Source organism: Notamacropus eugenii, chromosome 5, assembly GCF_028372415.1.
Source record: "Notamacropus eugenii isolate mMacEug1 chromosome 5, mMacEug1.pri_v2, whole genome shotgun sequence".
NCBI classification, from domain to species: domain Eukaryota; kingdom Metazoa; phylum Chordata; class Mammalia; order Diprotodontia; family Macropodidae; genus Notamacropus; species Notamacropus eugenii.
Window position 1 is genome coordinate 25,882,518 of NC_092876.1, and position 12,858 is coordinate 25,895,375.

Sequence of the window (12,858 nt, forward strand, 5' to 3'; positions counted from 1 at the left end):
CCAACCATTCCTTAGATGGCTCAGTTTGTCTATGTTTTTCCGAGAATGTGGCACCCAGAACTGAGCACCTGTGACTTTCATTTGCCTTTTTGGATGCTAAAATCCCTTAATCACAAAGACTATTATCTAGCCCCAGTTTGTCTTCAAGGCTTGGACCTAGAGTTTGAAGACCCAAGTTTGTATCTAGCCTCAGATACTTTCTAGACTTGAATCCGGACAAGTCACTTAACCTCTATCTGCCTCAGTTTCTTCATCTGTAAAATGGACATAATATGCGATCTACTTTCCCAGTCTTGTTGTGAGGATCAAATGAGATATTATACACAAAGCACTTGGCAAACCATAAAGTGTTATATGAATGTTAGTTACTATTATCTTCGTTACTATTCTTATTATACTGATCCAATTAAATTTTATTAAATTAAACCCATTATTCTAATCTGCCTAAATCTTTTTGGATCCTACTCACTTAACTATCCCTCCTAGCTTTGAGTCTTCTGCAGATTGGATGAGGATGCCAGCTATGAGTTCAGAACATTAATGGATTTTTAAAAATGCTAAACAGTCCATTATCAAGCACAGATTCCTAGGTGCCTTCATTAGATACCCCCTGCCAAGCTGACATTGAGCTCTCATTAACTATTTTGGGGGAGGGGGGCAGTCTTTCAGCAAGCTCTGAATCCCACACTCTCTATCTTTCTATTTTCCTGTTGTCTTCACTCTTGTTTCTCTATACTTTATTTTCCCTAAATAGGGAAAGTCATAAGAAGAGCTAGCTGCCTTTTATATTGAGCTTTAGGTTCTGCAAAGCCCTTTGCATACATGAATTCATTTGATCCTCACAACCCTGTGCTATTATTATCCCCATTTTACAGATGAGAAAACTGAGACTGAGAGAGTGATTTGCCCATCGTCATAAAGCTATAGGTATCTGAGACAGGTAGGATTTGAACTCAGGTCTTCCTGATTCTACATCCCTCACAATGTGCTTTTAGCATCACCTAGCTTCCTCTACTGTCATCTAGCTCATATCTCTCCATCTTGTCCTCAAAAACATCATGACTTGATCAAATATTTTACTAAAAATCAAAAGAGATTATCCAGCATTCCTCTATCAGTTTAGTAAACCAGTCCAAAAAAAAAAAAAAAAAGCAAATGAGTTTACTCTGGTGTGACCAGTTCAAAATATTATTAAATTAAATTAAACCCATTATTCTAATCTGCCTAAATCTTTTTGGATCCTACTCACTTAGCCATCCCTCCTAGCTTTGAGTCTTCTGCAAATTCCTTCTCTGGATGTACCACTAACCATCCTTCTTACAAAACATCCTAGGATACGACCAGAATGTGAGATCAAAAGCACCAGTCAATAATTTACTGACTTATTTTTTGCAAGGATGGACATTTGCTCTTCTCCAGCCTTGTGGGGGTCTGTTCCTCACCATCTTCCAAAGGTCATGAGTCGTGCATGATCTTTCTGTTCCTCTCTCTTATCCCTTCCTGTATCCTTCAGCCTTCTTTCTGTTCCTCAATTTTCCCCCTTTTTCTGCCCACCAGTCACCCTTCTCTCTGTCTTCTTCACCCTGTTTCCCACCTCAACTCATTTCTATTATTTTTCTGTCCTCTCTTTCAAGTCAGTGATTTCATGTTCACATCAGCCCTGGACATAAGTAGGCATCATTTTCCCCATACTTTGGGTGAGGGAAATGAGACTCAGAAAAGGAGAGGGACATATATCAATGGTCAAGCCTGAAGCACAACTCAGGTCTTCTGACCTCCCAATCTGAGTTCTTTTTTTTTAAAGGGTAGTGGGTCATGGCTCTGAGATCAGAAGACTGGGGTTGGGGGCGGGGAGGAAGTTGGAAGTTAGGGGAAGAGTGACACAGACCTTCTTGAGAATGAGGTGGGAGATGGAAGCATTGGCATCGATGATGATGGTGGAGACCTTGTCGTCCCTAATTTCTTTGAGCAGAGGTGTGGGGTCCCGGCTTTCATCAAGCATCCGAACGGACAAAGTCTCCTTGGAGATTAGGAAGCCTCGAACCAGCTCCTCCAATCTCAGCAGGCCTAGGGAGAAAGGGAGCTGGTTTGGGGTTAGGACTCCTGGACACTGGCAGAGACACGGGGGAGGAAAGAGAAGGGTCAGGGAGCAGACTCAGGCTGAGAACCTGAGGGCACGAGGGCTAGAACTCCCACTGACAGAGAGAGGAAACTGAGGAAAGAAAAGTAGGGGGGCCCAGGGAGGGATTGGGAGGAGAGATCATGCTTGGGTCCCCCATGGCAGCGTCCTGCCCTCACACTCCGCCTTGGCACAGATGAGGCTGGCTGAGGGATAGTTGAAGGATCTGAGGATTCGGGAGACAGCCAGACTGACGTCCTCGTTGCTGGGATAGAGACTGACAGAAGCAAACCGAAGGTACTGGAGTCGAGGGGTCTCTTCTGGGCCCACCTTAATGTGGGGGATCTGATGAAGGGGACAGAGAAAGGTCTGTACCCCTCCCTCGTCAGCCCTGTCCCCTTGACCCCCAGCTGCCCCACTGCCCCTTACCTCCTTCTCTCCACAGATGTGGCTAACAATGGAAGCCGAAGCTGGGCTGGACGAGGGTCCCAAGACAGACACGACCCCCTTGGGCAGGATCTGGCACACTTCAGAGGATAGAAAGGGAACCTCCCATCAGGCACAGGCCCCAAACCTTGCCCCCTCCCCTCTTCAAGTGGAGCCTCACCCCTCCCTTAACCTTCTCTGCTCTGAGGTCCCTGGGCCAAGGACAAAGAAGCTGCCAAGTGTTGGTACCCAGGTGAAGGGCTGACTGTCAAGTTCTGACTGTTGCTGGGGGCCATTCAGATCCGCTGGATTGTCCTCTCTGGGACCCATGGATGGTTCCTTGGGATGTCCCTTCAACCCAGAGACTGAGGAGCCCCCTCTCCCCCTCAATTTGATCTGCATTTTCAATGGATAACTGGCCAAAGGGGGCCCAATGGTAAGAGCTGAGGGAGAGAGAGAGACTGAGGTCGCAAACAGAGGAAGGAAAAGAGAGAAGTGAGGAAACCTAAGAGAAAGAGGGGAGAGCCTGAGGGACAGAGAGAAAGCGGGCCGAGGCCCTGCCTTTGTAGGGTGGGGGAAGCCCCTCTGCCCCACTGCCCCAGGCCCAGTCCCTGGCTCCGCTCACTGGTGTCCGTAGTCTCGTACTGGCTGTCTCTCTGCAGCTCAAAGATGTCCACCTCTACTCGGGCCTTGGCTGGGACCTCGATGATCCCGTTGATCTGTTCCCGGGCAAGGGCCAGGGCCAGGCGTTCTCCCCGGCCACACACAGTCTGATCGTCCAGGATAGCGGCTGTGGGGACAAGAGACTGGGAGACCAGAGGTCCCTGAAGGAAGCAGCCCTCAGGGATCAGGACACCTAAGTCTCTGTAGTGGCAGGAAACGGGAAATAAGGACCCTTGGATCCCTTAGGACCAACAACTAGCGGATGAAGACTTGAGTCTCAGAGGGGCAGGGGCTGAAAGACCTGTACACCTGGTCAGGGCTGAGGGTATAAGGGTCCTGGGGACATTGAGGCCAAGGACAGGGAGACCAGGGCTCCTGAGCCCCTGAGGATCAGAGCTGGATGTTTGTCAGAGGTCAGGACACTTGGGTACCTGAGGGAGTAGAAATTTGTCCATAAGGGTATCTGGGTCACTGGAGGGGACGGATCAGGCCGCCTGAGGCCTGGAGGGTCTGTGAAAGGGCAGGGCAGGGCAGGGAGTGAGGACGCACGGGGTCCTGGTGGGGCAGGACGTGAGATCTGAGGACTCTGTGGGGGAAGCCTCACCCATGCGCAGGGAGGACAACACCTGACCGCTAGGGCGGGCAAAGGCAACAATCATCAATAGCAGCAGCTCCGCAGGCATCTTCCTCCCCTCCTCATGGAGAAGCTGCTGCCCGAGGCCCCCGCACACCACCTGCAAGGGAAACCCATGCCCAGGTCTACTGAGCTGAGCTGCCAGCCCCAGGCACTGCAGGGGGCCGCTGGCAGCTGGACCCTTCATCAAGGGAAAGTCCTTAGCTTTGGGCTACCCTAGAGGGAGGAGAGGAGAGCTCAGAAGCAGAGAGTTCATGGGCCCAGGGGCGCTACTCCAGGGGAACTCTGCCCCAGAATGTTGCTGGCAGATAGTTCACAGTCCTGGGGGAAGAAGGGGACAGGACTCAGAGCCCTGCTGCTAGAAGGAAGCTCACAGTCAGAAAGGACTAGGGCCCTCTGAAATGGGGAGCTTGTGGCTCCTGGGGCCCTGCTAAGGAAGGAGTCCTGAGCAGGTCTGGGGAGGAGTCGAGCTCACAACCCAAGAGCATTGCTAGACTAGAGGCACGGAGAGCTTTCAGTCTGGGGTCAGTTTTGGGGAGGACCCACAGCACATAAAAACAAGTACAGAGGAACTAGAGCTGGAGACAGGACCAGAAGCTCCCAGTCCTCACTACACCACTGGAGGGGGCACTCACACAGCCCAGGAACACTGTCTCAAGTTTGGGGGAGTTTCGAGTTCCAGAAGAAGAAGATCCTTGAGGGATCAGGGTCACAGAGAGGCTCTCCCCACCCCGGAATCAGAATCGGGGCCAGGAAGCAGCCCCCGCCCCAATCTCTGGGCAGGCGCCTGTCACTAGGCAACAGGAGGCTACCAGAGAGGATGCAGCGGTCACCAGGCAACGATATCCCAGCCCAGATCCCTGCCACCTCCCCTCCCCTGACGTCCAGCTTTCCCACAATCCCAGGGGCCTGGGGCCTGACAAGTGTGTTGGGGGGGGGAAGTGGCAGAGAGAGAGAGACAGAAAGAGAAAGAGACAAAAAGACAGAAAGAGACAGAGGGAGAAAGAGGAGAGAGTCATAAGAAGTGGAAAGCAAAAGGTGACAAAGATGAAGAAGGAAAGAATTGGAGAGAAAGAGAGAGAGAGCAAGAGACTGAGAGACATCAGGGAGAGACATAGAGGGAAAGAGGGACAGAGATTCAGAAGGAGAGAAGGAAGGAGAGGAAAAGAGAGGAGGGAGAGAAAGGAAAAAATAATAAAAGATGCAAAGCAGAGGGGCTGGCAACCTTTCAAAAGTCATTTATTTGACTCCTGTTCTGGTGTCTTGGGGGGAGGTGGGAAACTAGAATCAGAATGGCAACAGGTTCTCAAGAAAAGAAGGGACCTTAGAAACCACTTAGTCCAAAACCCCCATTATATAGATGAGAAAGCTGAGGCTCACAGATGATCAAGGATTCACACAATGTCAGACAGAGGTGTCATACAATCTAGGATTCTGCCCACCACTGCCTCTCATGTACATCTCTCATCTATCCCTATCCCACCCCTACATACATCCTTCCCCCATTCTCTCCAATCAGAAAGATATTGAGGTTAACCAACAGTTTAGGAAAGATAAACTCCCCCAGGTGAGCCTTTAGGTCATTCATAGAAACAGACTTTCAAAGCTGGAAGGCACCCTAGAAGGTGTTGGGTCCCAATCCATACTAGAGGACAAAAAGTCTCTACAGCATCCCAGCCTCTGCTTAAAGACCAGAGTCCAAACCCTGGGTTCTGTCCCTTATACTCTGGTGACCTTGGGCAAGTCCCTTAATTTCTCTGGGTCTCAGTTTCCTCTTCTGTAAAATGAAGAGTAATGACTGAATGTCTTTCTAAGATACCTTCCACCTCTAAATGTATTATCCCAGTGATCCCCAATGATAGGGACCTCACTACCTCTCTACGTCATTCTATTCTAGACTAGACCATTGCACAGGAGGACAGGGTTCATATTGACAACATTTTTCCTTATGCCAAGCCAAAGGCTGCCACTTTATAGCTTCCACCCATTACTCTTTGTTCAGCCCAATAAGAACTGGACTAACCCATTCCCCACTAGCTTAGCCTCCAGATATTTGAAGCCAGCTGTCATGGTGCCCTTGGGTTTCCTCCCATCTTTATACCCTATGGTCTCCAGTCCCCTAGCCACCCCATTTGTCCTCATCTGGATGAATTCTGGCAGATCACTGCCTCATCTCAACTGTAGTGCCAGAATGGGATGTTACACAGCTGGGCCACAGTTTGGTGGGAAAGAGTTCCATCAGCTAATCTAACACCAGGCTTAGATCAACAGGAGGATAGAGGATTTTTGATAGGAGAGCCAAGATGCCCTGAATTTCTCCTCCATTCCTCTCCTACCAGACCTATGCCTCAAAGAGTGTTAGAACTGGGGATGAGAGAGCTTTTAGGCTAGAAGGCAGAGCATGCCAAAGATAGGGGAGATCTCAGGACATAGAATGACACAGTTGGAAATGACCCTAGAACATGAAATGTCAGAGCTAGGAGGAACCTTAGAACATGGAATGTCAATTCCAAAGGACTCGTGATGAAAAAATGCCATTCATCTCCAAAGAAAGAACTGATGAACTCTGAGTGTAAATTGAAGTATAATTTTCTCACTTTATTTTTCTTGCTTTTTAAAAAATATGGCCACTATGGAACTGTTTTAAATGATTTCCTATGGATAATTGATATTATATTGCTTGCTTTCTCAGTGGGTAGGGAAGGGGGTAGGAGGGAGGGAGAAAATTTGGAATTCAAATTTTTTTAAAAGACTATTAAAATAAAGAAATAATATTTTTTTAAATTAAGGCAATAATTTTTCCATTTAAAAAAAGAAATGGAATGTCAGGACTGGGAGGAACCTTAGAATAAGGAATGTCAGAGCTGGAAGGTACTTTGGAACAGAGAATGTCAGACCTTAGAATAATGTAATGTTGGAGCTGGGAGGCAATTTAGAATACAAGATGTCAGGCCTGGAAAAGATCTTGAAACAGAGACTGTCAGATCAAGAGTTAGACCACAGAACATAAAATATCTGAGACAGGAAGGGCCTTAGAATACACTGTCCTATCTGGAAGGGATGTAAGAACCTAGAACATACAGTTTCAGAGACCATAGGAATCTTAGGCTATGTAGAGCTGGAGAGCAGAGTGGCAGAGATGGACGAGACCTTAAAATAGACATATCTGAGCAGGAGGAAATGTGAGAATATAGAATGTTATACATGGAAGCAGCACAGAAAACAGATGTCAGTGCCAAGAGGCACTGGGGAACAGACACTGTCGAAGTTGTGGATGTACCTTACAACACAGGTGTCTGAAATGAAAGACATGAGACTAAAAAACATAAACTGTCAGGACTGAAAGAGACCCAAGAACACAGGTCATACCATTTCAGAGGCTGTAGGGACCTTAGAACAGAAAATGTCTAAGCTGGCAAGTCCCTTAAAGATTATCTCCTCCAGCCCTCTCATATACAGGTGGAGAAACTGAGACCCAGACAGAGGAAGTTATCTAATAAAATAACATATAGAAATGCTTTGTAAACAATAAAGTGCTGCATTAAAATGTTATTCTTACTGCTTTAGCATGACTATTTTTAGAATGCCTATTAACTAGAGTTTCCCAATATTATAGGAATCCAAATGTCTTAACTCCCAGTCATTTCAGTACCACTACCTTGAGAAGCTTTGGTTTACCTGAGGAGACTTGGATGTGGAGGAGGAGGGGGAGAGAGATCACTAAAGACACTTTGGACAACTCCTGGGGTGACCATAGTCCCAGAATGGGAATCAAGAAGAAAACATGTCACCACTCTGGTCCGAAATCCTGATTTACTGTGTGACCTTGAATAATTACCTTTCCTTTCTGAGCCTCAGTTTCCCCAGGTGAAAAAAAACTAGATTGACTGTGAGAGCTAACCTTTGAGCTCTGTGAATTTGAGCTTTGTAATTCTGGGTCAGACCTTAAAAATGTCTGCCTTAAGGGTCCCTGAAGGTGGGAGACCAAGAAGAAGTTAGGGGTCACTTGAGTGAGAAACAGAAGCCTGAATCATGTGAAAGCAGGAACCAGTAAGGAAGAAAGGTGGGAGGGTAAAAGAGTGTGTGTGAAGGAAGACAAGTAAAAGGAGAGTGCCAAGTGAGAAGAGCATATTGAGACATGGGGATGGAGATAGAAATAGGAACTAGGAGACAGAGATAGAAGAGATATATAGAGAAGAAATAGGGGAGAGAAAGTGGAAATGACAGACAAAGAGAGAGATAGATGACTGAGAGATACAGAAAAGAGGGGAGAAGAGGAAGAGTGACAGAAAAATGGAGGTAGAGGTGGGAAGTGAGAGAAAGGGAGACAGAGGAGAGACAGAGATGAGAGAGACTTAGGCAGGCAGAGAGACAACCACACACACACACACACACACACACACACACACACACTGCTCATTGGATCAGTGCAGGAGTCATAGGTAGATGGATAAACTCAAACCCAAAACAACAGACAGACACAGATAGCCCAAGGAAGGGACAGTCAGACAGGCAATCAAAGAAACCAAAATAGGCTAAATAAGAGAAGATAGGGAGCACAGATAGATTAGGAAAAAAGGAAGTAGAGGAGAAAGAGGTCTCAGGTCTCCTCTCAGAGAAGGAGAAAGTTAGAAAGAGAAAGAATAGAAACATGAAGAAAGAAAAACACAAGAATGAAAATGAGGGACCTAGAAAAAAAGAGCACAAAAGTGATGGAAATGAGAGAAAGAGAATGTAAGAACAAAGGAAAAGAGAGAAATAGAATTGGAGTCTGAAAAGAGACTGAGCAAGACAGAAAGGACAGATGGAAAGGGGAGAAGGCATCAACAGACACTGACAGCCATGGAAAAAAGAAGACACGAAAGAAAAGGGAGACAGAGACACCCATAACCAGGTCTGGAGAGAGGGATGGAGAAAAGAAAAGGGGCAGACTAACAGACACAGACTGGCTGGGGGAGACAGAGGTGGAGAAGGAGACAGAGACGCACAGAGAGAACGAGGTGATGAAGATGAAAAAGGAGTGGGAGAGAAGCAGACACACAGAATGAGAGAGAGATAGACAAAGGGACAGAGAATGAGAGAGAACTAGAAGACATTCATAGAAACAGAAAGAGTGAGAATGAGAGCCAGAGACACAAAAAAGGGGGCCAGAAATAGTGAACTAGAGGGAGGGGTGCAGAGATAAAGTGAGAAAATCCAGAACCAAGACACAGAGGGAGAGATAAGGAAATAAATGCTGTAGACACAAGTGAAAGACAGTTACCTAGAGTAGACATGGAGACAAGCAGACACAGTGAGAGAAAGTCAGAGACACACAGAGGGAGGGAAAAAGAGAAGAGTGAAACCAGGAGGAATGAAGAAAGGCAAGAGGAAGGGAGAGACAAAGAGAGAGCAATGAGATACATAAAAGTTAAAGTGGAAAGAGAAATGAAAGAGATAGCTCAAGATAGTCATAGGAGATACACAAACAGAGAGACACAGAGACAGAGTCAGAGAAAAATAATAAGACAGGGAGAAAGAGAAGCAGAATGAGACAAGGAAAAATAGAGAACAAGAAAGAAACAAGGACAGTGACAGGCAGTATGAGACGGTGAGAGACAAAGTGAGTCCCTGACATGCAGTGAGAGAAAAAGGAGATCCAGAGACTGGCCAAGAGATAGGTGGGACAGAGAAAGAGAAGATGAGCTAGGAAAGTTAGAGAAATCAGATGGCCTAAGAAAGACAGAAAGAGAAACAAAAACACTGAGATGAGCGTCTTAGAAATCTAGAGAGATAGAGCCTGAGGAATGTAGAGAGATAACCAGAGAAAAAAGAAGACAGGGTCATAGAGAGCCTGAAAGTGGGAGACATAGAAAGACAGAGACTGGGAGATACAAGAAGACAGACAGAAACAGAGAGACTGAGAGAGACAGAGAGAGAGAGAGAGACAAGGGTGTAGAAATTAAGAGACAGAGAAAGACTGCCAGGCACAAGAAAAGGAGCGATATAGGGAGAGAGAGAAGGAGAGAAACAGCAAAACAGACTGAGAGACGTTGGGAGAAGGAAACAGCTAGACACAGACTGAAAGACACCAGGGAAATAGAGGCAGAGATTGAGAATAGTAGAGAAAACAAACAAGACAGAGGCTAGGTCATAAAGACAGGGACAGAGAGACCCGGTGAGGCAAGAGACAGCACACATTCAAAGAGAGAGACTGAAAGACAAATGAAAAGTCGATAATGTGTCCCAAAGGGTGGGAGAGGCTGAAGGATGGAGGGGAAAAGGGAAATGGAGGAGAAAAGCAGATGCTGGATGTATTTAAAAAGTAATCTGGAGAAATGAGGGGATAGCACGATGAAAGACACCCCTCCCTCCCCAAGCCCCAGTCTATGCTCCCTGGGGGAAGTAGAGTCAGTGGAGGCACTTGACCAGGAACCTTGGAGATTGGGCAAATCTACCCTGCTCCTAGGAATCGCCTCCCCGAGCCCCCAAGGAGTCGCCCTCCTCCAGCTTGGCTGCGCCCAACCCCACTCCCCCACCCCACCCCCACTCCCACAACCCCACCACCCATCCACACAGGCAGACACTCACGGATCCTGGTGGGCCAGACGGCTGGGGCTCTCTTGCCGGCTCCGGGGCCAAGAAGGATGGGGGTGGGGAGGGATACTGAGATGGGAGTAGGGGGAGAGTCTTCTGGTCCCCAGTTGCTGAAGGTGGGGAGTCAGGTGGATGGGGCGAGGGAGAGAGGGAGGGCTGGCGGGCAGGCCTGAGAGGGGAGAGGAGAAGGGGGAATGCAAGGAGAAAATGGAGGAGAAGGGAAGGAGTAATGGAGGAAGGGAGGGAGAGAGCTGGCCCAAATGGGGCTCCCCACCCCCGGCCCCCTCCCCTCAGCCTGGTCGGCCTGGGGGGGCTGCTGGGGGTGAGGAATGGGCCAAGATGTAGCCCGTGGCCATGAGGTGAGGGGGTGGGGAGGGGAGGGGCTGGTGGGGGAGGGGGTTACCCCGTTCTCCCCCCTCCCCCCAGGCCTTGCCCCTCCCCGCAGAGGGAGAGAGGGGAGACTAGGGATTCAAGACTTCAGGCCTGACCAAGGGAGCATCAGGCCCCAGGGGTGAGGAAGGAGGAGGATGGGAGAGAAGGGAGTAGGGGGTGTAAGAGACAGTGGGGGAGATGGTGAGAGCGGATGCTGGGAAGGATGGGCAGATAAAGGAGGCTCGGAGAACGGGGGGATTGGGTAGTGGAGGATAAAAGAAGCTGGGGGCACAGAGTACGGGGGATGGGGATACAGGGAGGAAAGTGGGTAAGGGGGAAGAGGGGCCGAGGAGAGGCTGGGAAGATGGGGGAAGAGAGGGTGGGAGAGATAGGAATAGGAAAGGAGAGGGAGACGTGGAAGTGAGGGGAATAAGGAAGGATGGAGGAGGAGAGAAGGGATGGGGAAACAGGAAAGAGAGAGGGAAGGGGGGATAGAGGAGAGGGGGAGATGGGGAGGGAACAGAGGGATGGAGTGAGCCCGGTGGCCCAGAAGAGAGGGGATGGAGGAGGCGGGGGAAGGAAGGAGGAGGAGGAGGAGGAGGGCAGGAAGGGGAAGGAAGGATGGAGCGTTCCTGAGTCCCTACTCGGCTGGCCTCCCGGCTCCCCTTCCTGGCTTCCCCTCAGCGCCGAGCCACTGGCCTTCACAGGGCCTTGCCTCAGGCCACCCCTCTCCCTCTCCAGCTGCCGATTCTTTTCCCCTCTCCCCTTCTCTGAGTCCACGTCCTCCCTTGATGGCTGGCGCTGGGGGGAGGAGGGGAAAAAAGAGAAGAGGGAGGAGGATGGAGGCAAAGAGGAGGGAGGGGAAGGGAGGGAAAGAGGCAAGGGGAGGGAGAAGAGTAGGGGAGGGGGAGGGAGAGGCTGCTATTGGTTGGCAGCCTGGTGGGGGGGGCGAGAGGAGAATACCAATGAGGGGGATGGAGCTGCACTGGGCACCGGGGACCACCCTAGGCGTCCTCTCCTCCTATGCCCTCCCCAACTTCCCCCCAGAGACCCACAGAGACCCAGGGCCAGCCAGAAGGGAAGAAGAGGGAGCATAGGGGGGAATAGAGGGACCCAGAGACAGGCAGACAAAGAGAGGAGCAGAGAAGAGGAGGAAACCGAGACAGAGAGAGGGAAGGGGAAGCATGGAGAAGGGAGAGGTCCAACCAGAGGCAGAGACTGGGGAGACATGGAGAAGAGAAGCAGAGGCAGAGAAGGACCTGGAGGAGGCAGCTGGAGACCAGAGAAAAGGAGGGGAAAGAGATCTTGAAAGAGAGGCTATGTGGAGAAGGCTGAGAGCAAAAGGGAGAGATGGAGAGGAGGGACAGGAGAGACCTAGAGAGGCCAAGGGAGGGAAAGAGACATGGAGAAGGGAGAGGTCCAGCGAGAGGTAGCCAGAGACAGGGGGAGGCATGGAAAACAGGAGGGTCCAAGGGCCAGTCAGGCAGAGCGAGGGAAAGAAGATATGAAGGACCAAGAGGCAGGCAGAGAAAGGTGGAGAGGCCCAGAAAGAGACAGAGAAAGGGCCAGAGAGAAACACCTAGGGGAAAGAGAGAGATGGGTTTAGGGAAAGATAGAAGGGGGCGGAGGAGGGAGATGGGAGACAGTCCTGGGGGGTGTAGGGGGGAGAAAGGAACAGACAGTTGGAGCTGGAGGCTGAGACTGGGTGACTCATCACCGCCCCCATCGCTCGTGACTGGGAGGAGACACACATGGGCTCACGTGTGAAGCTGGCACATGTGACCTCATGCCTTACACATGCCTGCCACATGGCACCAGGGGCCCTACACACTTTGTCCCCTTCTGACACTCCATACCCCAGGCTTCACAAAACTCTAGTCAAGGGGACCAATATACCTGCCACACATCATACCAGGTCCCTGGGCCTGTCATACCTTGAACATGCCCTGTCATACCCAGTCACACATACCTGACATGGGTACTTGTCATGTGTACCACCAGATCTCAACTACATTTTCTGCTCATGGGCCCCCTCATACCTGGAATATACCAACCAGAGGGATGTCAA

At 49.7% G+C, this 12,858-nt stretch overlaps 1 protein-coding gene across 2 annotated transcripts in view; it reads right to left on the reverse strand.

Annotated features, from left to right (window-relative positions):
• GRIK5 (glutamate ionotropic receptor kainate type subunit 5) overlaps positions 1 to 11,634 on the reverse strand; it is a 33,243-nt gene extending 21,609 nt beyond the window's left edge. Inside the window, exons 1-6 of one of the 2 annotated variants that reach the window (XM_072607882.1) lie at positions 10,413 to 11,634; positions 3,813 to 3,942; positions 3,171 to 3,335; positions 2,549 to 2,646; positions 2,299 to 2,464; positions 1,889 to 2,067 (exon numbers count right to left, since the gene is read on the reverse strand). In XM_072607882.1, the coding sequence (XP_072463983.1) occupies positions 1,889 to 2,067; positions 2,299 to 2,464; positions 2,549 to 2,646; positions 3,171 to 3,335; positions 3,813 to 3,891 (687 nt within the window). In that variant the 5' untranslated portion in view covers positions 3,892 to 3,942; positions 10,413 to 11,634. The remainder of the gene's footprint in view (positions 1 to 1,888; positions 2,068 to 2,298; positions 2,465 to 2,548; positions 2,647 to 3,170; positions 3,336 to 3,812; positions 3,943 to 10,412) is intronic. The other variant, XM_072607881.1, reaches the window with a different exon arrangement.
• Positions 11,635 to 12,858: the final 1,224 nt, after the last annotated feature.